This window comes from Neofelis nebulosa, chromosome 16 (genome assembly GCF_028018385.1).
Source record: "Neofelis nebulosa isolate mNeoNeb1 chromosome 16, mNeoNeb1.pri, whole genome shotgun sequence".
Taxonomy (NCBI): domain Eukaryota; kingdom Metazoa; phylum Chordata; class Mammalia; order Carnivora; family Felidae; genus Neofelis; species Neofelis nebulosa.
Window position 1 is genome coordinate 40,106,618 of NC_080797.1, and position 24,588 is coordinate 40,131,205.

Sequence of the window (24,588 nt, forward strand, 5' to 3'; positions counted from 1 at the left end):
AGTCACCAGAAGACGGTCGTGGGTGACAGTGCTCCCTTTAAGCATCTCCTCCCAGGCACCCATACATCTTCGGGATCCCAGGTTAAGTGCCCCTGCCTAAGTCCTCTGCCCCCTTCCCTGCCGTCACCCTGACCCCCTCCTGCCACTCCCAGGCTCCTGGGCTGGCCACAGGCCTCTCTCCCCGCAGACCCACATCCCGCAGCCTCATAGCAGCACCGGAACAGCTCGACAGCCCGTGTATTATCCATACGTTTCCACCCCCAGCCGGGCGCTCAGTTATTGTTCTGGCGCAGGAGGGCGAGGGGGCGGCTTGTGGGCGTAGCGACGCCGGGCTGTCTGCTGGTTCTCTGCTTATTACCTCTTCTCCAGGCTCCCATTAGCCTGCCTGCCCCAGAGGCCTGCGCAGGCTCCCTGCTCCTCGGCACCTTTGTTCCTTAATTATCACTGGGGAGCCCCGCTCACCTGCCTGCCACTTTCTAAGAAGCTGTCTGGCTCCCCTTCCCCACCCTGCTACCCCCAAGACCTAAGCCCCTTTACCCCCTGGGGTGGGGGCAGGTGTCTGGCAGCCGCTGGCCCCAGGCTTAGGCAGGCTCCTGGCCAGTCCGGGGCCCTCACAGAAGCCCTTTCTTTTTGTCACCTCCTCCCAGAACCTCGCCCAGAGGGATGCTGCCTTGGATCTCGGGGCTGGAAGGGACTTCAAACTATCATGTGGTTCCACACCCGCCTCCCCACTTAAACAGCTTGGATTGGGCCACCTACAGAAGGTACTCAATGAATATCCCGCGAGAGTATGATTAACCCCCATAGCCTCTACTTGAATGCCTCCCCAGTGGGCAGCTCACCCCCTCCCGAGGCGGCCAGTGCCACCTGGAGATGGCTGGGACTGGTATGAAAGCACTCACCCACATCTCCCCCCGGGGCCCTCAGATTTTTCACAGCCTTAAATCTAGAGACCACCTTGCTGTGTTTCTGAATCTGGGGCTCCGTCCTGTCTTTCCTGCTGGGGGCTCACTGAAGCCACCTCAGGCAGGACACCCCCCACTCCTCGAGCTCACTCCTCCTCCTCCTCCCCCCCCCCCGCCCCGCCCCCTGTAAGGCTCTGTCCAGGAGGCACTCGAGTCCCTTCTTGGGCTTGGAGACTCAGGCCTAGCCTGGCTCTAGCCCCTGGCTTGCCTCCCGTCTCAGGCCTCTGGCTGCTGTTCTCCAGCGGAAGGTAAGGGGGAGGCGGCGCTGGGGTGAGAACCCTCAGGCCAGACAAGCTCTGACAGCCGACAACAACCGCGGGGGAGGGCACTTGCCGCACGCACAGGCCAAGGCTGCGGGAGGGAAGGCCTCAGGGAGTCGGGGCAGGAGACAGGAATCTCCCCTCCCGAGCCAGCCTGCCGCCCTGCCTCCTGACCCTTGCACAACTCCCTGCCTCAGCGCACTGTGGGTACGAGGGGGTCGGAGATGGAGCTTCCAGATGAAGGAGCCAGCGGTGAGCTGACCCACGTGGGCACCAGGGGCCCCCTCATGTCAGGACAGCGCCCGCTCAAGGCTCCCAGGGCACTTGGGAGCGGGCGCCAAAGCCTATGGCTGCCTTCGGACCCAGCCCCTTACCCACAGCTGCTCACAGCGGGGGCCCAAACAGGACAGAGGACCACCGTGTTCCCTAAGGGTCTCAGAGCCCCCGGCCTCATTGCCACTGCCCTCCTTGGGGGCCCTTCCTGTCCACGTTCCCTCCCACCGCTGCCATTTTCCACCCCAGTCTCCATCCCGTTGGAGAGTTTTCCTTTATGATCTTGATCTTTGTGTTCTTGAAGTGGGTCTCGGGCATCTCTGAGACTGGGGGCTCCTTGAGGGCAGGGTCGTGCCCCTCCCTGAGTCGGGGGGTGCAGGGTGGGGGGCGCTCTGTGGGAAGAGGGTTATGCCTCTCCGTCAATCTGGGCACAAGGGAAGGGTGGAGATTGGAGCCCAGCCACAGCCTGGCCTTGGCTCTGAGCATCCTGTGTCCCAGGAGTGCTACAGTGAGGCCAGGAAGGCGCCTGGCGCATGTCAGAGGGCCCTCTGGACAAACACCAGCTGGGGGTGGAGGACTCGGGTCGGGAGGCCACCTCCAGCCACCAGACTGTGACCTCAGCCAGGCCGCCCCGTGCTGCTCTCCGGATCTGACTCAGTCCCTTCCCAGTGCTGCTGGGCGTCCATCCCCACGGTCAGCCCCCAGGAGGTCCGCCAGATTCCACAAGCCCCACCCAGACAGAGGCAAGGCCCACTTGGGCATCCAGAGGCTCCAGCGGGATCTGAGGGGTCAGCAGAGTGCAAAGGTCACGTGCTGAGCTCACCCCTCCTTTCCTCCTCATTCCGTTTCTCCAGACCTGAAATTCCCGTCTAGGTGTGGGTGTGAGTCCCGGTCACGGAGGTACCCCACATCAGGCTGGAAGAAGAGGAACCCCCACAAGGTTCTATGATAGCCATAGACCCTTCGGGGTCTCTCAAAGTCGCCCTCAGAACCTTCTCACTACGAGATAATAAATGAACAGCAGTTCGTGGAGAACGTTCCCTGAAGCTTGTGTCCAGATGTGCGGAAGAGGCTGGGGGCTGGGGGGCATCAGGAGCCTGGAGGGGAAGGATGAGAAATGGCTGACTTAGCCCTTAGCCCCTCAGCCAAAGGGATCTTGATAAATGTAAATCAGAACACGTCCTTCCCCGGCCTCAATGCCCCTGCCCCAAGGACCACGCACCTCACTCAGAATAATATGGGAACTTTCCGGGCTTACACCATCTGGACTCTGCCTGCCTCTCATGTCTCATCTTCCTCTACTTTCCCCTCCAAGTTGATCAGCCTTCTTGCTGCTTCGCACATGTACCAGGCCTGTGCCCGCACCCGCCTCAGGGCCTTTGCACTGACCATTCCTTCCAAGGAGAATGCTCTTCCCTATACGTTTCTTCATTTTTGTCATTCAGAGCTCAAGACATCTCTTCTTAAAGGCGCTCTAACTGACCCCATCTAAAAGAGCGCCCCTCTGGGGGCGCCTGGGTGGCTCAGTCGGTTAAGCATCTGACTTGGGCTCAGGTCATGATCTTGCGGTCCGTGAGTTCAAGCCCCGCGTCGGGCTCTGGACTGACAGCTCAGAGCCCAGAGCCTGCTTCGGATTCTGTGTCTCCCTCTCTCTCTGACCCTCCCCCGTTCATGATCTGTCTCTCTCTGTCTCGAAAATAAAAATGAACGTGAAAAAAAAATTTTAAAGAGCACCCCTCTGTCTCCACAACTCTCCCTTATTCTTCCTCACTGCCCCGTCACTACCTGAAACGAGTTCCTCTTTAATTCCTTAGTTATCGTCTGGCTTCCGCACTAGAATGTAAGCTCTCTGAGGACCCAGCTGTATCCTTGTTGCCCAGCCCAGGCCTGGCATAGTGGGTGCTTCAGAGATCTCTTTTGAATAAATGAGCGGCCAGGGGAAGGAGAGAGACATGGGCAGAGGGCCCAAGGGCTGGTGGGGTTGGTACAAACAAGGACCGGGGAGCTGGCCCTTTGGTCCCCAGGCCTCAAAGGGCACACACCACGGGCTGAGGCAGCAGGAGGGTGGGAGTTAAGGGAGGCTGCCAGTCGGCGCCTTTATATTGCCCCCCAGGCTCCATTCTGAAGGCCAGTGGGGAGACTGAGGAAGGAGGTCCCACAGGCCCCAGGCTCTGGGTGTCTCCAGTCTGGAAGGGACAGGAAGAGTGCTTGGACTTCAGCCTTCTCCCCTGAGCTTGGAAGCCAGAGCCATTTCTGCTTGACCCGCTGTGTCAGGTTCCAGACCTTCCCGGTTCCATCCACAAGGTCCTGCTCCTCCTGGACAGGCAGGCCCAAAGGCCCGGTGTCACCGCTGGCCACTCCTGATCCTCCAGACTTCTCCCTGTGTGGTGACCGTAGAGGCGTCCCCTGACTGGTCCCTGTCATCTCCATCAACCCGCTGAGGCAGCTGCACCTTCGCTGGCCCCAAACACTCCCAGCCCCTGAGGCAAACTCCACCACCAAGGGGCGGTGGATGGGGGGAGGGAGGGGAGGAAGGGTCCTGCCTGACTTTGACCCCCATGCCCCGAGGGAAACTGGGTCGTGCAGGCAAGAGCATGGGCTCTGGACTTTGGCAGACTCCAGTTGCCTCCCTTTCTCCTCAGTTCTCTGATCTCAGGGAAGTTACTTAACGTCTCCAATTGTCCGTTTCCACATCCATAAAATGGGGATAACAGTGCACGTCGTACTGGGTGCCTTGGAGGTTAAGTGGGAAAATAAAGAGTAAGCATCTAGCAAAAACCTGGAATCCCTTCCCTTTCAGACCTCATTCCCCTGCTCAAGACCCTGCTGTAGCTCCCTGTTTCTTGCTGTGTCTGATCTCCATTCCTCTACTCGGCACTCAAGGATCTCTGTGTCTGGCCTGACCTTCTCGATCCAGTCTTCACTCCCAAGATTTCCCATACAGGCTCTCTCTACTCCCGTGTCCCCAGTGAGCACAGCATGGTCAAGCCTCTGCCGTGCCCTCTGTCCACATTGCCTTTCTTGTCCCCTCTGCCTCTCCTACTTGCCCTGCAAGGCCCCTTTCTCCAGGAACACCCCCGAACCACACTCCTGCCCTGACCATTCTCTGTGAAGGTGGTGAGCGTCTCACCTGCGGCAGGAGCTAAGCTCGGTGCTTCATGTATTATATCTTCATTCTCACCACCATGGGAGGTAGTATTAGACCCATTTCACAGACGGTAAGACAGAGGTTCAAAGAGGGTTAGTGACTTGACCAAGGTCACTTGGCTAGAAACTGGCAGGGGCAGGACTTGATCTGAGGCTGATGGGGGTGTCCTGAAGAGGCTCATACTCATTCCAGAAAGAGAGTAGCCTGCTCAAAGGCTCAGAGGGGAAGGCTGAAGGGAGTATGTAGAGGGAGAGAGCAGGCAGATAGGTTGGAGGGGAGTAAGGGTACATCAGGGAAGGCGTCAGACTGCCTACTTAAAGAGGAGGCAGAGGGGTCTAGAACCATCTCTCTGACAAGCTAGAGAACGATTCAGCAAACCCTCCTGGGGAAGTGGTTGCAGCTCCAGAATTTTCCTTACCAGAGAGTGCCTCAGCTAAGCCCTTGAGTCCATACGAGCTAATGTGCTCAGCCTCCTGTCCCCAGGGCTCAGGGACAGAGGGGCAGAGAAGATGGCCTCTCCACCCCCTTCCCACCGAGGCAGGGACGTCAAGAGAGGCTGAGAGTGATGTCACTGGTGACCTCAGGTTTCTCACCCATCTTCCCCAAAGCATTTTCTTCAGCGTCACTTGTCTGAGTGACTTGCCCGAAGTCCTTATATCACAGACCCTGCTGCTGTCACCCCAGCACTTGTCCCTGGGGTGGACCCCATGGAGCCTCGCCTACCCCCACCTCTCATCAGGGTGCCAGTCTCGAACTCTCCAGTCGTCAGTACTTGGCACAGAGACCCTCACAGTTCCCCAGCCCCCCACTGGCCAAGCCCTCTGTGCAGGCAGCCAGGCCCAGCTGGAATAACAGCTTCCCTCCCTCCTTCCCTCCCTCCCTCCCACAGACACGGGACTATTTATGGCTCACCAGGGCCTTCACACCCATGAGCTCACTGGAGCATTCCCCACCCGCTCTGGGAACCCAGCAGGGCAGGCGGCCATTAGCCCCATTTTGCAGATGGAGAAACTGAGGCTGCCTTGCCCAGTGATTTCCCCAAAGCCGAGTCTCCTGACTCTTTAGTCTGAGGCTCTTCTTAATCCCTCTGGGACCGTGACCCAAACACCCCTAAATCTGAAGTGGGGAGTTTTCCCACCGGGGCCAGGTGGGTGGAGGGGTGGGCTCTGGTGAGTTAGCCAGTTTCGGGAGTGGGAAGGAACCTCCGAGGCAGCGGGGCGAGGAGGGCGGCAGTGAAGGGAAGCTTACACGGCCTCAGTCATGGTAAGAGTCTGGCAGGGGCACCTGCAGGGTGGATGTGGGGGCCCGCAGGCTGGGCAAGCAGGCGGGGAGCGCGGCTGGGGTGTTGGCTGGCCAGGCTGGGGCAGGGGAAAAGGACGATCCCCAGCCTCAGGGCTCCCTCCTGGACAACCAGACATGGGTGGCTATGTGCTGGCTGCAGCTGGAGGGATGCCGGGGAGACCCCAGTAGGGGATTTCTATCCCAGCCTGCACCAAGTCCCCGAAGCCTTCTCTGATCCGTCTTCGTACTCTTCTCCCGTCCCAAGGAACACCAGTTTGAATTCTCCTTGTTCTCCTTCTCAGAGCCTGTGCACGGGAGGGTTCTGACTCCCCCGTAAGACTGGGGCGTCCCTGGGGACTACCTCTGCCTCTCTCCCACCCCACTATGCAGGTCTCCTTCCCGGAGCCTCACCCCGTCCAGCCAGGGCAGCCTCTGCCCATAGGGGGCGCCCAAACAGTGTTGCGGAACCAGGGCATCCTTGCCGCTGCGTGAATTACCTGCAGGGACGGGGATCTGAGGGAGACGTCACACGCACCCCCAAAGCTCCGGCTTGCTTTTCAACTGACCTGGTGATGAAAGGGAAGAGAGAGCTCTTAAGACAAGGAGAGAGGCCTCTCGTCCGGGATAGGAGGCAGGGACTAAACAATGACCTCTAAAGGAGGCTGGCGGACCCTCCAGGCTCCTGGAGGGGGACTGGCTTGAGGTGCTCACACAGCCTGCAGTGGACCCGGATGCCTTCCTTGGCCCTGCTCTGAAAGCCCCCGGGGCTAGTGGGCAGAGGCCCCAACCAAGCAACCCCTGTTTCCTTCCCCAAGTCTCTCGGAAAGAGTGGTGAGTCAGTTGCGGCCATGAACTCATCTGAGGCAGTAAAAATAGGAAAACAAACAGGCCTGTCCTCCAGGCGGAGGAGAGGGTAAGGGTGAGGGGGAAATGGGTCCCCCACCCCCCCGCTGGGCAGAAAGGACAGCCATCTTTTGAAGTCCTCACGAGTGAGGCAGGCGTCCTTATGTCCCCTAGAGGCTCAACCACATCAAAGCCACCCAAGGAAGGTGGTTGGAGGGGCATGCTGTCACACACAGAGTCACAGTCACACACGGTGACACAACCGAGTCCCCGAGGGACGCACAGTGACACACACAGTCGAGGGTGCCTCACCTCGCTTGCACACACAACACGCCATGCCAGGAACCCACCGGGCAGAGGCACAGGTGCGCACGACCCCACCGCCGGACCGCGGGCGCACCCGGAGACAGCGTCGCAGGGCTGCGCGCAGGCACACGCATCCGCGACAGTGGCCTCCGCCCAGAGGCGCACATGGGTCGCGCAGAGCCACACACAGCCACGCCGACGGCCACGTGCACACACCCAGCACCCAGCCACTCCCACGACCAGGCTCCGAGAGTCACACGGAACATCGCACAGCCAACGCCCGTTTCTCTGCCCACAGTCGTACACGCGCACAGCCACCCCGACGGTCACACGCAGCCCGCGACCACACGGCTCCCACACAAGACACGCCCAGGAGTCATAGGCACACGACCTCAGTTATGCACTGGTCACGCGCTCCCAGCCGCGAAGGTGACCTCCCCACATTCCACGTGCCGTCCCTAAGACCCACTTGGCTCACGGGGCCTGTCACATCTCCTCTCAGGCTCAGCCTCCCTGGGGGTTAAAGGGAGCTGGGCCCAATCCATTTCTCACAGGGGGTGCTTATGAATATGCAGATTTCCAGGCCCACTCCAGACCTTCTTCAGCCCAGAATATGAGACCCTACGGCTCCGGGGGACCTCTGAGGGACCATCCACATATGAGAAGGATGACGGAACTTTGAAAGGGAGCCAAGGGCTGCTCCAGGAGCTGCCGAGGGCCCCTCCTAGCTGGGGGCCTGGCACACAGGAACCACTGCCACCCTCCAGGAGGTACCACCGTCATCTGGCCGGTTTGGAGGCTTGGGCTGGTGAAGGGCTTGTGGTTAGGACAGATGACGGCCAAATCAGAACTTTCAGGCCCGGTTCTTGGCGGAGGCTGGTCTCTCTAGGGTGGGCCAGGCTGTCTGGGGACTCTTGGTACCTTTTTCAGGGCTAATGATGTCCAGGTCCTCTAAGGACTAGGTCCCAACACTGGACCTTGGAACTTGCCTAACATGGGGACAGGCAGGGCAAGGTAGGGCAAGTGCATGGGATGTCTCAAGTCCCCAGGGACTCCCAATGGGGGTTCTGTTTATTTTGAACAATTTTCTCCCAAGTCAATCTGCTTCCTGGTGTCTACTTAGCTCTTTTCCGAATGTTTACGGAATAGAATCACATGCTCTCAGAATTGGAGGGACATTAGCGGGCACCTACCTGGCCTGTGATTCAGCCCCTCGACCACACACATCACAGAAAGGCTGCGTTATTAGCTTTCCATGAGCTGGGTACTCTGCGAGTCCTATGTGGTGCGCTGTTTGATTCTCACGATTAGATGTGGCAGGTATTATCAGCTCCATTTTACAGACGAGAAAAATGAGGCTCTGAAACTCTAAACCACCTGTCTAAGCAGCAGAAGTTAGATTCCAGCTTTCTGCCGTCTGCTCCGGGGCCCAGGGTGTCAGCCCCTCGACTTCTGCTTGAACTCCTCCAGTGATGGAGACTCTCAAACACTTTTTTTTTTTTCCAGAGACAGAGAGAGAGAGAGAGAGAGAGAATGAATCAGAGGGAGAGAAAGAGTAAGTCTTAAGCAGGCTCCATGCTCTGCATGGAGCCCGATGCAGGGCTCTATTCCATAATCCTGGGATCGCGACCTGAGCTGAAATCAAGAGTCGGACGTTCAACCTCAAACACTTCTTGAGGGCCGGTTGTACAGGCACATTGGAGGGAACAGAGCTCGAAGAGACGTGAGCCTGCCCCCCTAGAGTGCCTTATTCCAACGGAGGAAATGAGATGTGAAGTAATCACTCCGTGCAAGGGAAAAGGAGCTGGTGCCTAAGACAGAGGTGGGCGATGTGCCACTTCTGGAAAGCTCCAATTATTAAAATTTTCTTCCTTGGAGTGAACCTATGTTGACGTTCCTCTGACTTCCATTTGGTTCTCGGTATTCCGGCCTCAAAAATCACCCGGAATTAGTCTGAAGCCCTTTCACGCTTTTGCAGACAATTCTCACGTCCCCGCTGCCTACTTTCGGTGGGGCCACTTATCCTAATTCCCGACTCCTGTCATTGTACCACCCCCTGCAGAGACTGGGGTTTCCGCTCAGACCACCCTCCGGCACATGGCCAGAGGCCCCGGGGGCCATGCAACAGCCAGTTGCTGACAGCTCTGTCCCTGTCTCCTCCTTTACCCATTCAGAGGCAGCTGGGTTGCTCTGGAAAAACCCAGGGCACCTCAGAGGCAGGAGGCTGGGGCGCTCCAATCCCAGCCTCTGCCCCTTATGGGTTGTGAAATGTCGGGCAAGGCGCTGAGCTGCTCTGGGCATTGGTTTCTTCATCTGTAAAATGGGGACAGCAATAACTTGCCCCACCTGACCGGGTGGTGAGGATCAACTGAGATCCTCCGTGTGAAAGAAGTAGTCCACGTGCTGCCAGGGGGCAGACCCTCACAAGCAGCCCTGAACTTCAGAGGAGCTGACGGTGGCTTCTGGACTAGCTGGAGAATGAAGGCCGCCCTGAACACCTCAGTGGTCAGTGCGCGGGGAGGATGAGAGGCTGGGGAAGGAAGAGTCTCTGCCCTACGGATTCCTGTCCTGGGAGTGACAGCTCCAGCCATCACCACGTCCTCTGGGAAGAAAAGCGTCTCAGTCAGGTTGGCTCTGGTGCCCTCCAGGTAGATGAAGTGATGGGGACACGCATATTCCTTGTGGGTGGGCCAAAGGAACCAAGAGAAAGAAGGGGAGAGAACATATATAAAACACCTGCTCTGTGCCAGTCACTTAGTCATTCATTGGATCGTCACAACCCTGTGAGAATGGGCTTATTCTCATTCCATGTCATAGATGAGGAAACTGAGGCACAGGGAGGTGTTTTTTTTTTTTATTTTATTTATTATTATTTTTTTTTATTTGCCCAAATCAGTGAGGCGTGGAGGTGGGATTTGAATTCAGGTCTGCTTGGCTCCCAAGCTAGTGTGTTCTCCATGGCGCCCGGCCGTGCTGTGGAAAGGGCCAGGATATAGGGGATGCTCTAGCCTCTCACCCCCGAAGAGCAGCGGGAGGGGAGGAAGGGAGACGAGGCCCTTTGGTAGGAGCCTACCCCCTGAATGTCACCCTCTGGCCTCCTAGAAGCCCCCCTGCCCCTGGGATTTCTTATAAATGCAAACACAGGTACACCATTTCACTCACCTTCATTCATGCGTTCAGTGCCCGTGTACTGAGTGTTTATTACACACCCAGCCCTGTGCTGGACGCTGTGTTCCCTGAGACGGAAAACCCCATCCTTGCCCTCATGCGACAAGCCTTCCGGAGAGCACGGTAGAGGGACGATGCAGCGGAACACAGGCTCCGGGAAAACGGGAGGGTGGTTACGGTCTGGGCTAAGGAAGTCAGGGGAACATGTCTTAGAAGCCACAAACTGTCGAAAGAGGGAAGCAAGAATCCTAAGTACAGTATGATTCTATTCGTGTATTCACGTAAAATCCATCAACGGGTAAAAGTAAGCAGGCGCAGGTGACAAAACCGTAGGGAAAAGCAGGAAAATGATGGAACACAAAAGCCAGGTTATCAAGGAGGAAAAGAGGGTTATGATCCAGGAGGGTCACTTCTTGACCTGAGTACCTAGTTTTTTAGTATTCCTTCCCCCCCCCCCACCCCGCCCATGTGTGTTTTAATTCATCCTTTTTTTTAATGTATCTTTTTTCACAATGTTAATTCACTGTTGCGTGGGACCTAGGCCAAACTCCCACCGTGCCCTGCACAGACCCTGTACCTCCTAGGTGCTTAAAAAGAGGGTATTGAACTGCAGTGAGTGTTTAGGGGCTGGAAGTAGGCTGCATGGTCCAGCCAGACGGGAGGGGTATGGTCTCAGTGCTAGAGGCCAGAGCTCAGTTACTCGCTGAAGTTCTTGAGAACCGAGAGGATGAGAGGCATCTTTGCCATGAATATCTAGGTATCTGAGGGGCAGCAGTCCCCCAGAATTAGCTTCCCCAGGTCCTCTGGGCTTGTGATCTGGGCCTGAGCTTCGGGGTGATTCCAGGAGCAAGTTCCCCGAGTTGGAGGAAACCCAGCTGGGGAGGTGGCATTCCAGGCTGCGTGTCAGAGGGTGAGTCAGGGCTAGGGCGGCCCTCCTCCTCCCCTGGCTTTGGCGCCGGGCCCGGCCTGGGTTGTTGTCATTTGCATACATCTGCATATATGCAAGTTTCACCCCTGCGCTCTGGCAGGGCCCTGCCCCCCCCCCCAGCGGGGGAGGGGGTGGGAAAGACACCTGGGCAGGGGCCAAGGAGGGAAACCAAAGTGGCTGCTGTCTGCTGAAGCATCCAAACCTAGCATCTTGGTCCATGGTCCGTTCGCCCATCATATGCCTCAATCTCTGAACCAAACACACGGCTTCTTCCCCAGACTCCGCTGGTTGCCCAGGCCAGGAACTTCAGAGTCATTCTTGCCTCTCTGCTCTTCTGGTACAGTCACCGGGCCCAGGAGAGTTTCCCTTTGAGCCACGCTCTAACACTTCCCCTCCTTTCCATCGCCTCTGCCACCAACTCTATTTGCAACAGCCTCCTAACTGGGCTCTCTGCCACCTGACTCTCCCCTTCCTAACGCACTTTGGTACCCGAGATGCTCTGGGGAAGCCTCTCGGCTCCCACCCTGGTCCTCCCCACCGCCCACAGCGCCACTCTGAGCTCCTGGTTGGCATTTGAGGCCCTCCACAGTGCAGAACCCCTTGTCTCTGTCTCAGCTCCTTCTTCCCGTTTTTGCCTTCCAATCGGGTGAGTGTGGACCCTGCAAGCCCCTTTTCTGTGCCTCAGTCTCCTCATCTGTAAAATGGGGGCTAATCACAGCACTCCCTTGAAGGGTTGTCTGAAGATTTCAATGAAGAAATGCATGTGAAGGATTGCGCACAAGGCCACAATAGATATTAGTCATCGTTGATATTATTATGTCCCCTACCACCATTCTGCAGAGGATGTTCTTTTCCTGCGGTCCCTTCTGCCTCCTCAGCCTTTCCTCTTGCCCTTGCTGGGTTTAACTTGGCCAGGTAAGACAACTCCACGGAAGTTAAGAGGACAAGCTGGCCACCATTCCAATTCTAGCTTTCAGGGAAGTCACTCAATCTTTCTGTGCCTCAGTTTCCTCATCTGTAAGGTAGAGATAATATGAATACCTATGTCACACGTCACGGATGTGATAAATGAAATGATGCGTGTAAGGGCTTAGCATAGTGCCTGGAACATAGAAAACACTTAAAGGTGTTATCTATTATGATCATTATTGTTGTGCTACCCAAGACACAGGGCCTCAGCTCACTGCTGCTCCCCTATCCCCCCAAGGCTCCAGAAGGTTCCTCAGAGGTGTTTCCAGGAAGCGCCTCCCTCAGGATCCTCCCGTGCTTCAGACAGCCAGACAGCCCCCACCTGGCTCTCCTGTATGCTTTCCTGAGGACAGAATCTGAGGCAGCCAGTGCCCCATTGGGTTGGGTGGCAATGGGGGTGTGGGGCCGGGCTCCCCCCTCCCCACTAGTTCTGGGGCACATTCCACCCAGAATTTGGGCTGGGGAGGGCTTGTCTCCCCCCAGAATTTGAGAGCTGTCCCTCAGCCAAGGCTGAGGTTGGACAGGTGTGGGTTAGCTCCTAAACTGAGAAGAGTCTTTAGGGGAAGGGAGGGCAAACTGGTCTGAGAAGCTGGAAACCACTAAGGCAGCCTAGCTCGGTTCCCCTAGGAGGCCAGGACCAGTGCACGGCCCCCCAGGACACTGCACAAGCACAGACCCTTCCCCCTCCTCTGCCCCCCCCCCCCCGTTCTTGTTCTCCAGCCTTTTGGAGCCAACAGTGGTTGAATTTCCAGTGTGTGGTCCTTTTCCAAAGGGAATGAATGAGAGTGACTGAGGACGGAAGGTAGATGCCGGCAGAAGAGGGGTTTGGGCCACCTCCCCTCCTTAAACACACTTGGGGGGGCCTGGGCCCCTGCTGCTGGCTTAATACCCCCACCCCCCATAGCTGAGCCGGTGGGGGAGGGTTTGGAGGAGAGGAGAAGAGTGGGGGTGGGACCCAGTTGCCTCCCACTCTCCCTCCATATCTTCCCCCTGCCTACCCTCCCCCACACCAGGTCTGACACCGGGAGCCCAGCCGAGCTGTTCACAGAGGGAAAGGGTGCGGTTGTTTTTTGTTTTCTGCGGCTTTTGTACTTGTGATCAGTTTTCTCATTTTGGGGGTGGGGGTGCAGGTGCGTCTAAGGTGCCCACGTGGCCAGCCCTCCTCCCGGAGGCAGTATTCCCCTCACTCTGCAAGCCCAGCCCAGCAGAGGCAAAGGCTGTGCCCTTCTCCCAGACTCTGCAGCCCAGACTAGGATTCAGGGACTGGACCTACCACCACCGCCACCCGGCTTTTTTTTTTTTTTTTTTTTAATTTTTAATAGAGAGAGAGAGAGACAGAGCATGAACAGGGGAGGGGCAGAGAGAGAGGGAGACGCAGGATCTGAAGCAGGCTCCAGGCTCCGAGCTGTCAGCACAGAGCCTGATGCCGGGCTGGAACTCACAAACCACAAGATCATGACCTGAGCTGAAGTCAGACACGCTTAACCGACTGAGCCACCCAGGCGCCCCTGGACCTACCCTTTTCTGATGAAAGAAAAACAGTCTGGACCTCCAAAAGGTCTGGTAGGGCGTGAGAAAGTGAAAGCAGCAACCCACCCCCATAGACCTTCCGCTGAACACGGGGAGTCTTGGGCGAGTGTAATGTCCTGTGTGTGTGTACCTGTGCGCTGGGCGTTTTGTGTCTGTGTGATACGGTCGTGTGTATGTGGCAGGTGTCGTGTGGCTGCCTCGGGCTGGGTGCTGTGGCTGCTGGATTACAGGAGTGTGTTCTGTGCTACGATGTGCGTGGCTGCGCCCACCCCCCGCTCCGACCGACCCGTGCGGGCCAGGTGAGCTTTGTCACTCCCGCCAGGTCCTGCCTCCGCCTTCCACCCGGGACCGGGCGAGGGAGACCTCGGCGGGGCGCCCAAGTTTCCGGGCCCGGGTCTGGAAAACTCTGCAGAACCCGGCGGAGCCGCCTTCGTTCGGGCCGCCGCGGATTCGTTGCAGCCGGGTTGGCCTCGGGGCCTCCCGCAGGCTCTCCGCGTGCGGGCATCTGGCGCTTAGCGCCGCGGTCGTTCCGCCGGGTTCGGGGCCCGGGCTCCACCCCCGGGCAGGCCGGGGTTGGAGCCCGGACAACCGGCCAGAACCCCCGCGCTCCGGCCGCCGCCCCGCGCCCCCCGCGGCCCCTGTCGCGCCACATCTGGTTCCCGCGCGGCCAGATCCGGCCGCGCAGGGCGGTGCCTCCAACGCACCTTCCAGGACCGCTCCGGGTTTTTTTTGTCAGTTTCCTTTGTTGCGGGGTTGGGGGGGCTTGTGGTACTTGGTCCGAGAGTGGCCATAGTTTTGTTTTTAACGTGTTTGGTGACTTCATTTGTACATGCAATTTAAACGTCCCGGTCAATTCCAAATAGAAGACTTTTCTTGGAGCAGAGGCTGGCGTTTGGAAGAAAAGCAAAGACGACGGGAGGACAGTGTGCCTGGGGGCCGAGAGGAAGACTCGTGGGTGTCGTCTGCCGAGCAGTGCCCAAATGTCAAGGGGGGCGCAGACCCTGAGACCTCTTCCCTCCCCTCCCCCTGGGAGCTTCTCTAAAGTTATCTGGAAAATGATAGTGGGGGTGGGGGTGGGGGTGGGGGTGGGGGTGGGGAGGGTCATTCCTGCTCCGCGGATCCTCTCCACGGAGCGTGCAGGTGAGCGCGAACCTCAAGTGCACGGCCAGCGGGGCTGGCTGACCTCAGTCAGCAGTCCGCAGTCCCGCCTGCGCCAGCGCTCATTCACTGATCAGTCGTAAAGAAGAAAAGAGATCATTCAAAATTCCAAGAAAAGTCAAATCGGAGTGTGTGCGGCGGGGCACGCAGGCCTCTACCAACCGTGCCTTCTCCGGGCGTCGCCAAACGTGGGGTCTTCACCCATCGAGCACACGGCGGAGCAGAGGGAGGAATCCTCACCCCCGACCCTGCCAAACCAAATAATTCACAAAGTTTCCCCTCAACGAGTTAGTACGAAAACCTCACCAAATCGGACTTAAATTCCGCTGAGAGCAGAGGGGACCCAACAAAGATTTCGTTTGGAAACCGCGGGTGGGATGGAGGGCAGAGGGCGCGGATAATCCCGCGATGGCCGCCCAGGGCCGAGGACTGGGGGCCAGTGGAACCTTTATTCCCCAGAGCAGGTTCATACAGGTGCTGCGTGGAGTCTGCACCGGGTTAGACCCCAGCGCCCGGGCAGCGTCGCAGAAGCCCGCCACGTACGGAGCCCAGGGACGATGCGGAGAGCCGCACGCACCCACCATGTGTGGGTGGTGTTGGTGTTGGGGTGTTGACTGTGAACCCCCCCCCCCCGGGAGGGAGAAGCACCGGTTCGGTTGGAGAGGAGAGTCCCTCAAGCAAGGCATACATCCCACCGCCGCGGGTATTTATTCTAGGCAAAGAAACGTTACAGGATCCGCTGGGATTGCATTTTCTTTCCAAGGCAACTGACAAAGAGCGTCCAAACCACCGTATGCTGCACGGATCTATCAGGTGGTCACCGGCCCTTGGCTGGCTCTTGAGACCAGGGGGGCGCCGTGTCCCCCTGGGGACCCCACTGTCTTTTCCCGCGGCCTCACTCCGGTGCTGGGGTTCCCCAAGCAGGCCCCTTTTGCTAAGGGAGGGGACCTGCGTGGGAAAAAAGGCTGGGAGAGCCACTTTGAGCTTGTGTGACAAGCCAGGGGCTGAAGTATTAGTAGTGGCAGGAGAGCATCCGTTTTGTTTTGCCTGCCTGCCTTGCCTCCTCCTCCTTCTTGGTTTTATTACATTTGGGGGTTTCCGTTTTTGCAATCCATTCTAAAGCAAATGGACAAGGGCTGTGTTAAGGGCAGCTCCCTCTTTGTCCCTCGGATAAAACGAGTGTCAGAGATGGGCAATGACCCACCCAGGCTATCACAGCCAGCGAGTATACGAACTGCGACGGAAACCCAGGCCTCAAGCTTTCTCAGGCTGGCCCTCCCCTCCTCGCTTCTGGAACACAACATTTACAGTCCTTTCTAGCCCTCATCCCGGCCCCTTCCACCTTTCCTGTCTCCCCCCAGGCCTGAGATTGGGATGGCGAGATGGGATGCCAGTCAGAGGGGACCTGTCGGTTGAGAGGCTGCATCCGGGAGACCACACGGGGTTTCCCAACCAAGTGCCACAGCTCCAAGCCCTCCAGCGTGTGTTCAAAAGGAGCCCAGAAGAGAGAGGTGATGATGGAGGCATAGGTTTCCTCATGTGTAAGCTGAGGATCATAATAGTGGGCTTTTTGTGAAGGTGTTTTATAAATTCGAAACAGCTGTAGGGTGTTTCCTACCACTGCATAGAAATGAGGACCCTTCAGGAAGCCCCCTGGGAGTTTAGGAGAGGCTCTCATGATGGGTGTCCTAGCTTTGGAGGATGTCCAAAGTCAACTGCTACCAAGGCCTGCCAGAAAACCCACGCTTGCCTTTTTTTTTTTTTTTTTTTTCTTGCTAGGTCCAGCACAGAAGGGACTCTGGGTACGTGACTGCGGGACAAAATGTCCCTCTACTCATTCTTTAAGTTCCACCTCAAAAGTACCTCCTTTGTACAACCTTCCCTGACAGCCAGCTCCACTCCAGAGAGCATTCTCTCCCTTTGTTATGCCATTGTAATCCACCACGGCACTGTGGTGTGGCTGTCTCCTTCCGGAAGAAGGCAGTGGTGGAAGAGAGAAAGCTTTGGAAGGATATATCCTCGTAAGTGCATAGCCCCAGCTCTAACGAGGCAGCGGCAAGGCTGGCGCTGGGGAAGGAAGGGGGAAAAGGTGGTCCCGTGTGAAAACAGCATTTCTCAACTGAGCAACCCTGCGTACCTTGTTGGATGAGAGGGAATCAGTTCTCCAGCTACCCAGACAAGGAATCTGCGCTTCGCCTGAAGCTCCAAGGCTTCAGGGTGGAGAGCTCAGATCCAAAGGCTTTCTTGGAAAAACCCATCTCTATCCATTCCAGAAGGGAATCCAGTTCGAAGCTGACTTGCCTGCCCATCCTCCCCTCGGGACACCTGACTGGGGGGCTTAACCACCCCAGCACCCGTCTTTGATCTTTCTGTCTCTCCGAGCCTGGCCACCCTCCAGTGCCTTCCTTCTCTCACTCTTCTAAGCCTCCCTTTTTGTCTGATCAGGGTCTCCGCCTACTCTCCAATTCTAAGACTGCTGCCTTCGCTCTGAGCGAGTATGTGTGTACAGCCATGCATATGCGCGTCTGAGTTGTGTACTCGGGGGAGAAAAGGTGTGTGGGGGGGTACGCTGTGGAATCTGTGAGGACTGGTGAGTTTGGGGGTGTAACTGTCTCTCCCCTTAACATGAAGCAGCTTGGATGTGTGTGGACAGTTATCACTCAGAGGGTGGCCACACTTGTGTAAATGCTTATATGCGTGGATTTTCTGCATTCTTGAGTGTGCACACCGGCAATTTGACTTGTGGAGTCGTGGGTCTGTGTAAGAGGTAAGGATCGTGCTTTTTGTCCAGGGATATCGCTCTTTATCTTTGGGATCCGTTAGTGGACCTCTCTGTTCATGGAGATCACGAACATCAGTGTAGACACCTGTGTGTTTGCATATATGTTGTAATTGAATGGAGCCTACGTGTAGCTGCCTACCTGTGGCCATAGATACTCGTATACGTGGACACCTGCCCGTCAAGTTCTTGGGCGCCTAAGTTTAGAGGCAGGTCCTGCACAGACTGGAAAATGCGGCCACCAGGACAGGCCTGCCGTGTTTCCTACGCTCTCAGAGGAACCATCAAAGTGGACGCTCCTCCTCCTCGCGGATTTTGTCCCGGTTCGTGCAAGACTTCAGCCTCACGCGGCGCCAGGAAAGGCGGGGCGCCGCGCGGGCGAAGCCAGGACGGCGGATCCCTCCAGCGGCCTCGGGGGCCCGCTGGAGCTGCGCTGTCGCGAGCGCACCGGGGCCCCTGCCGGAAGCGGAAGCCAGGACGGGGGTGGGGGCGCGGTGAGGCGCAGTCGCGGCGGTCGCGGCGTGTCAGGCCAAGGGCGCCCCGCGGGGGCGTGTGTGCCGCGCGCGTGCGGGGCAGGCTGGCCGCGGGGCGGTACCTCCCCGACCCGGCGTCTGTTTACCAACAAACTGCCGGGGCTCAGCAGCGACGCATTCCGACGTGCTGAATAAGCTGCGGGCGCGGGCGGTCTGGTCTCGATTCCCCTGCGGGTTGGTGGCGGCGGCATCAGAACCGCGGTGCAGATCCCCAGGAGCTGGAGAGCGCGACGGAGGGTCCCCTGAGCCCCCGCAGCCGAAGCGCCTCCGCTACTGCGCTGCTCCCTTCGCCCTGGGCCATCCCGGCCCCGCCAGCTCCCTCGCGTTTCTTCCATTGAGACCGAGGTTCCCAGACTGCCCCAATCGCCCTGCCACCCCGGTATCCCTCTTGGAGAAGACCCCGAGGCAGCTGGGCCTGGAGCGTGTGCACCGCCCCTCGGACCTCTCGGTTCTGAATTTCCCTACCGCGGGCTGCCCCGGGGGGCGGGCCCCGGCCCCAGCCTCCGTGAGGTCACTGCGTGCGGTAGCCAATCCGCGGCGTCTAAGTGGGCGGTGCCACCGTCGGGTCCCGGGAACCGAACCCAAGAGCGAGACGAGGGGGGCCCCCATGGATTTAGGGGGGAGGGGAAAAGCCATGGGGGGCACCCCTTCGGAACCCCTTTCCCAGGCGCGCGCTCTCCGCTGGAAAAGGCACAGAGAGACACTTTCCCCGGGATCTTAAGTGTGCGGGAGGCTGGCTGGGGGGCTCATCCGGTCCCAACGCCCGAGGTTCGGAAAAGAGAGAGTTGGCGGAGGGAGCGGACTACGTGCCGGGCCATGGCCTAGGCCCTTCGGCCCCGGCCCCGGCCCCGGCCGCGATGACCTCTTTGCCCTGCTCCCTCCCTGGCCGGGACGCCTCCAAAGCCATATTCCCGGACATCGCCCCTGTCCCATCGGTAGTGGCTGCCTACCCTCTTGGCCTGTCCCCCGCAACCGCAGTCGCCTCCGATTTGCCCTACTCTGGGCCGTATGGCCACCTCCTGCCCTACTCCTACACTGCGCCGGCGACTCCGGGAGACTCCTACCTGCCCTGCCAGCAACCAGCGGCGCCTTCTCAGCAGGAGCCGAAGGCAGGTAAGTCCGGGCGCCGCAGCTCTTCCCACCTCTGGGGTCCTGATCCTTTGCGTCCCTAAACTTCGCCCTCGCCTGGTTGGGCGCAGCTAGCGGGATTCAGACCTTACTCAGATTCCAAGGGATCTGGGGGTGGGGGGAGGGCGAAGGGATGGGGCGGGAGACAGGGGGGAGGGGCGGGGGCGAGTTGATCTAGGTCTCCTTTCAAGACCGACCTGGTTTCGATTTGCAGTTGTGTGAAGCCGGGCGGCAGGGCTCCCTACCCCACCCCCTGGAGCAGCGGGGTGGTGTGCACCTACGTGTAACGGAAAACTGAAACAATCCAGATGTGGGTGTGGGTGCCTAGCCCCTGCCCCAGGATTCTTTCCGTCGTGTACTCCTTCCCTTCCCCAAGTCGCCTCTCCGGGTTTGTCTTGTCTCCAAAAGCAGTGCTCCAGCCCAAGCCAGACAATTGGAAGTGCGGTCCCAGTTGGAGGACAGTGGAAGTGGGGGCTTATTTGGGGGCCCCTCCCCGTCTCCCTTGGCTGGTGCTTGAATATGCCTGATAGAGGCTGGAAGCTGGCCTTCCAGCTAGGAAGAATCTGGGGCTAGGACCCCACCACCTATTGTTCTAAGAATGTAGCCACAGGTGGGTCAGGCAGCCTCTAGCTATAGATCCTGATGCAGATCCTTCCAGGTGAAGGATCCACCCCTTGCCCTTGTGGGGGACAGGTTAGGCCCCACTTCCTGCTGTCTGGAGCAACTTTGAGTCCCTGAGAAAGTGCTCACTGCAAGGCCTCAAAGAAGCCAAGGAGCTAGCCAGCCTGTCTTCCTGGTCCTGGGCCCGGTATTGGGCAGAACCCGTGCAACTGTATATGCTGATCCGTACTAGCTCCAAATTAGACCTCAGGTCCCCTGCCCTCCCTGTCCCCACCTAACTGTCTTTAGCACAGTCTCCTCCGAGGATGCACATCTACTGGGTGCCTTTGCTTGTGTCAGCCCAGGACCAGGACATCTCTCTCCTTTTCCCTGTTACTCCAACACATGAGCTCATAAACCATCAGAGCCAGAAGTGACCCTAAAGATTTGGGAGCTCAACCTACTGGATTACAGATGGGCAAGCTGAGACCCTGGGACCGGGTGTGGATGCCTCTTTTCCAGGCACTTAGTCCTTGCAGATTGGTGTTCACTGCATGAGGCCAGAAAAGAGGATTTTAGAGAATTTCCTCAGAGCCCCCAAAGTGAAGTGCCTTCTGTGCACGAACGCGAGCTGCCTCTCCCAGGCTGCTGTGTCTGTCCTCCTTAAAGGAGGAGCAGTTGGGAGGAGGTTTGTTTGTTTGTTTGTTTGTTTGTTTTATACAAATGACCTAGGTTCTATAAATGAATCCCTTGGACTTCCCTTTAGTATATGCTCATATGGGACATTTGTGTCTATGTGTGTGTGGCCGGGTGGGAACGAGATCGCCTCGTCCTTCAGAGAATTGTTTACAGGGTTACTATTTTCATCCCTGTCCTCCACACACCTTGTCTTCCCTCTGCTTGGTCTAAGGGCCAGAGAGTGGAGAGTTCCTTTTCTTTACAGAATTTCCCCGGATCCAACGAAAACCATACACGTGCTTAGACTAGATGGTAGCGTTTTCCTCCCGAAACTGGTGGGTTTGCCCATTCTAGACCGAATGATTGGGGGTGTGAGAGAGGACTTGAGCCCTCCTTTTTGCCCCACCGCGTGTCCACCCGCGCTGCAGGGTAAGGTTTGGCTCCAAGGGAGCTTTGGGAGCGGGCGGGTGCGGCGGCGGTGCCTCCAGGGAGGCCTTTGGGCTCCATAATCGCGACCAGGGCAGATCCAGTCGTGACTTGCCACAACTGGTGTGGAGAAGGGCAGCTGTCGGGGGGGAAGGCATTTGGAGGGGCGTCCTCTGGGAGAGCTGGGGCACCGAGGGCTGGGGGAGTCCAGCAGCAGCGGGGGCTGCTTCCTAGGCGCTGCGTCACCACCCGAGCCTCGTGGTTCACGCAGCCGCAGCCGGAGAGGCGCGGGTGGTCGGTCGCTGGGCGGCCAGCCTGGGGCTTCGAGCGGTAGGGTCAAAGCAGGGGAGGCCGGACAGGCGCGGGCGGGGAGCGGAAACCCAACGGTTTTTCTGGGAATTGGCAGGGGCGGGGGTCGGGGTGGGGGTGGATCTGAGAAGCCCGCAACGCCCGGGGCCCTGAGTGAGGGATGCGGGGGAGGTGAAGGCACCTGGTCATCGCGGCCGGCCCAGGGCGGGGAACCACACGTCGGGGGGAGCACGACCAGAGGAAGGAGGGGCGGGGTGAGGGTGCGGGACTCGGCCGACATTAACTGCGTCTGGGCACCGGGGCCAAGTTCTCTCTCGGCTGAAGTGGCCCGGCAGACCCGAGTGGAAAGCTGCAAACGTTGCCCTGAGCCCGGGAGCATTTTGGTCATTTGGGCCTCCCAGCCCTATCACCCGAATGGAATGATCCCAGGGTGCCCCCGCAGATTGGCGCAGGTTGGGCTGCTCAGACGGGAAGAGGAGGACCCCTAGCCCCGCACCTCCCGTACTCTAGGGCCGCTGTTCCCCCGCCAAGATTCCTAGAGTGGCTGGGCCTGGAGGCAGGAGGTGACCAGATCTCACGGGGCAGCTCGGCAGCGAGATCCTGCAGCGGCCCGAAGGGCCTGCGCTGGCCGGCGCTGCGTGCTTTGCGAACCTGGGCCACCTTCCCCGTGAGCGGTGAACCCCTCTGTGAGTGTAGCGGGGAGCGGGAGGGGGCTGTCCCATTCCCACAGGGCTTCTAGAGCCCCTGAGCCGCCTCCCCTAGCCAGCCGGGCACCGGGGAGGAGAGGGCTGGTCAGTTTCCCTGCAGGGTGCACCTCGGGTTGGGGTTTGCGCCTCGCAATAGGGGATGGCAAACCCTGAGGGCACTTCCCACTCTAGGATGCTGGGGGCGGGGGGCGGGGGGGCGGGTGCTCATTCTGGCCTCAAGGCCGAATTGGCCGGGCCCCTCCGACCCCCACCCTCCCCACCCCCGGCAGCGGGGAGGCTGCCACGCAAACACTGGCTCGCGCCTCTGAGCATTGTTCTGGAGTTCCCTCGGCCTGGAATGCCCTGCCCCGGTCAGCTCCAGGCCTCAGCCCAGCCCCCGACCGAGCCTTTTAGCCCCACCCTACCCCGAGCTGGCGCCACCGCACCCGCCTGAACTCTGACCTCCCGGCCCTGGCGCCACCTGTACCCTCGCTCCGTCCCTTGGCGCTGTCTTCCTAGGGTCACAGGACCCATGAGTGGGAGCTCCCTGAGGGCAAGAACCGCGTCCTAGCGCGCGGTGGGCGTGGCGCCTGAAGGGGGCGTGGAGCGGAAGGTAGAGGAGGGCCGAGCCGGGTACCCGCGCCCTTTGCTTAGCTGAGGCCTACATGCAAACGAGATGCAAATGAGCTCAGGAAGCCGCGCGTCCGACCCTCTCAACGCCCCACCCACACCGTCTTGTGCCGCCCCCCAGATTCGGAGAAGCCGCCGCTGTCCCCGGAGCCCTCGGAGCAGCGCCCGCAGGCCCCGCCCAAGAAGCTCCGCAAACCGAGGACCATCTACTCGAGCCTGCAGCTGCAGCACTTGAACCAGCGTTTCCAGCACACGCAGTACCTGGCGCTGCCCGAAAGGGCCCAGCTGGCCGCGCAGCTCGGCCTCACCCAGACCCAGGTGAGGCCGGCCCCATCCTTCCCGCAGCTAGCCTTCCCCTGATGTGGTCTCTGGGAACTCACCTCTTGGGGGGGGGGGGGAGGGTTGAGAGGCTGAGGAGCCCCCTAGCCTCGTTGTCACAGTTCTCCTGGCACGTTCCCAAGGGGCCTGCGCGCCACTGCTGGGTCCCTTTCCCTGGATCTCACCCTTCCACACGCATTCTTCTCCTCACCTTCCATCCTTTCCCCTCTTCTCCCCAAAGGTAAAGATCTGGTTTCAGAACAAACGCTCCAAATACAAGAAGCTCCTGAAGCAGAACTCTGGAGGACAGGAAGGGGACTTCCCTGGGAGAGCCCCCTCCTTGTCTCCCTGCTCCCCACCCCTCCCATCCCTCTGGGATCTACCCAAGGCAGGGGCCCTGCCCACCGGTGGCGGCGGCTACAGCAACAGCTTTGGGGCCTGGTATCAGCATCACTCCCCAGATGTCCTGGCTCCACCTCAGATGATGTGAGTCCCGGGAAGGGTGGGTCGGCCCCTAGTCCTCCACAAAGCCTAGGACCCAGCCCGCCTGCACCCCTTCTGGTCCTGGAGGAAACCAGCTCCAGATGGGTTTTCTCAAGAGGAAAAGGCACGAGAGAAGAAAAAGGACGTCTCCCTGTAACCCAAACAGCCTAATCAAGGACTTCGGTCTTCACCACTGCCCCCCACCACTACCATAGACTGGACACCTTCCCTCCAGCTGATCGGAGGCTCTGGAGGGAGTCACTGGCTGAAGCGCAGACTCCTCACAGGACCGCTAGTCTTCCCATCCCTTCCTTGGACTGCAGTCTACCGCCAGCCTGGAGGCAACACCAACAAGAAACACTTGAGTATTTTTTCCTCTTTGTGTGCCTTGCGCCTTGCCCAACGCTGTTCTGAGCAGAAGCGGAAGTGAAGTGGGCATCCGGTGTCTTCAAGTCGACCACCACCGAGTCCCTCCCACCCCCCACCGATTTTTCCTGGAGGTCAGCGCGTTACCCCATGACTGATAGATAGACTGCCTCACCCCCCTGGGACGTGGAAGCGATGCTGAAAATGTGGTTTGTGGACCTATGGGGAATTGAAGCTGTTCTTCTAAGAAAGAAAAAAAAAAAAGCCTTCTTTTTCCTGTGTCTATTCAGTTTTAGTAGATACTGGATGCGATTATCCTTTTAATTCAACGGGTATTTATTAAGAGCCTATCGCCGCCTTTCCCACCCTTAATACCCATCATCCCCACACTCACATCCTCTTGGAAACCCAGTAGGGCGACTCTTTGGGGAAAATGGGGGACAAGCAGACTCTCTGGATGAGTGTAAGGAGAGACACCCCCAAACAGGGAGGGTGGGCCGGTAGTTCAGCTCCTCACTGCTGTCTCTGTCCAAGGGAACCGCTCCTATTTATAACCGATTTAGCATCCTCCACATCATGAGCTTTCAGAGATTAAATCTGTATAAAAACCTGGGCCCTGGCTGTGAAGTGTGTTTGTTTCCTGACTTCCGGGGGTGGGGGTTGCTTGCCCATCTCTCTCTTGCCTCCCATCTGACTCTTCCAGCACTGACCTAGAGGATGGGATACTAGTTTTGCCTCTATCCCTAACTAGCTCTGTGCTTGTAGCTCTGGAACGTTCTGATGACCATTTTCATTCGCTCCAGTGTGAAACTGGAAGATGCTA

General features: G+C 58.6%; 1 protein-coding gene across 1 annotated transcript; it reads left to right on the forward strand.

Moving 5' to 3' along the window:
* The first annotated feature begins 18,240 nt into the window (after positions 1–18,240).
* On the forward strand, positions 18,241–24,378 carry DLX4 (distal-less homeobox 4). Its single transcript, XM_058704263.1, has 3 exons — positions 18,241–19,254; positions 22,720–22,916; positions 23,158–24,378. The coding sequence occupies exons 1-3, from the start codon at positions 18,999–19,001 to the stop codon at positions 23,404–23,406; spliced, it is 702 nt and encodes a 233-aa protein (XP_058560246.1). The 5' UTR covers positions 18,241–18,998; the 3' UTR covers positions 23,407–24,378.
* Positions 24,379–24,588: the final 210 nt, after the last annotated feature.

Bases quoted from the DNA above. Each gene is read 5' to 3' on its own strand.
- DLX4 (XM_058704263.1), top strand. From the start codon at position 18,999: ATGACCTCTTTGCCCTGCTCCCTCCCTGGCCGGGACGCCTCCAAAGCC. The intron at 19,255-22,719 runs GTAAGTCCGGGC...GCCGCCCCCCAG, and splicing joins TCAGCAGGAGCCGAAGGCAG to ATTCGGAGAAGCCGCCGCTG. The intron at 22,917-23,157 runs GTGAGGCCGGCC...TTCTCCCCAAAG, and splicing joins TCGGCCTCACCCAGACCCAG to GTAAAGATCTGGTTTCAGAA.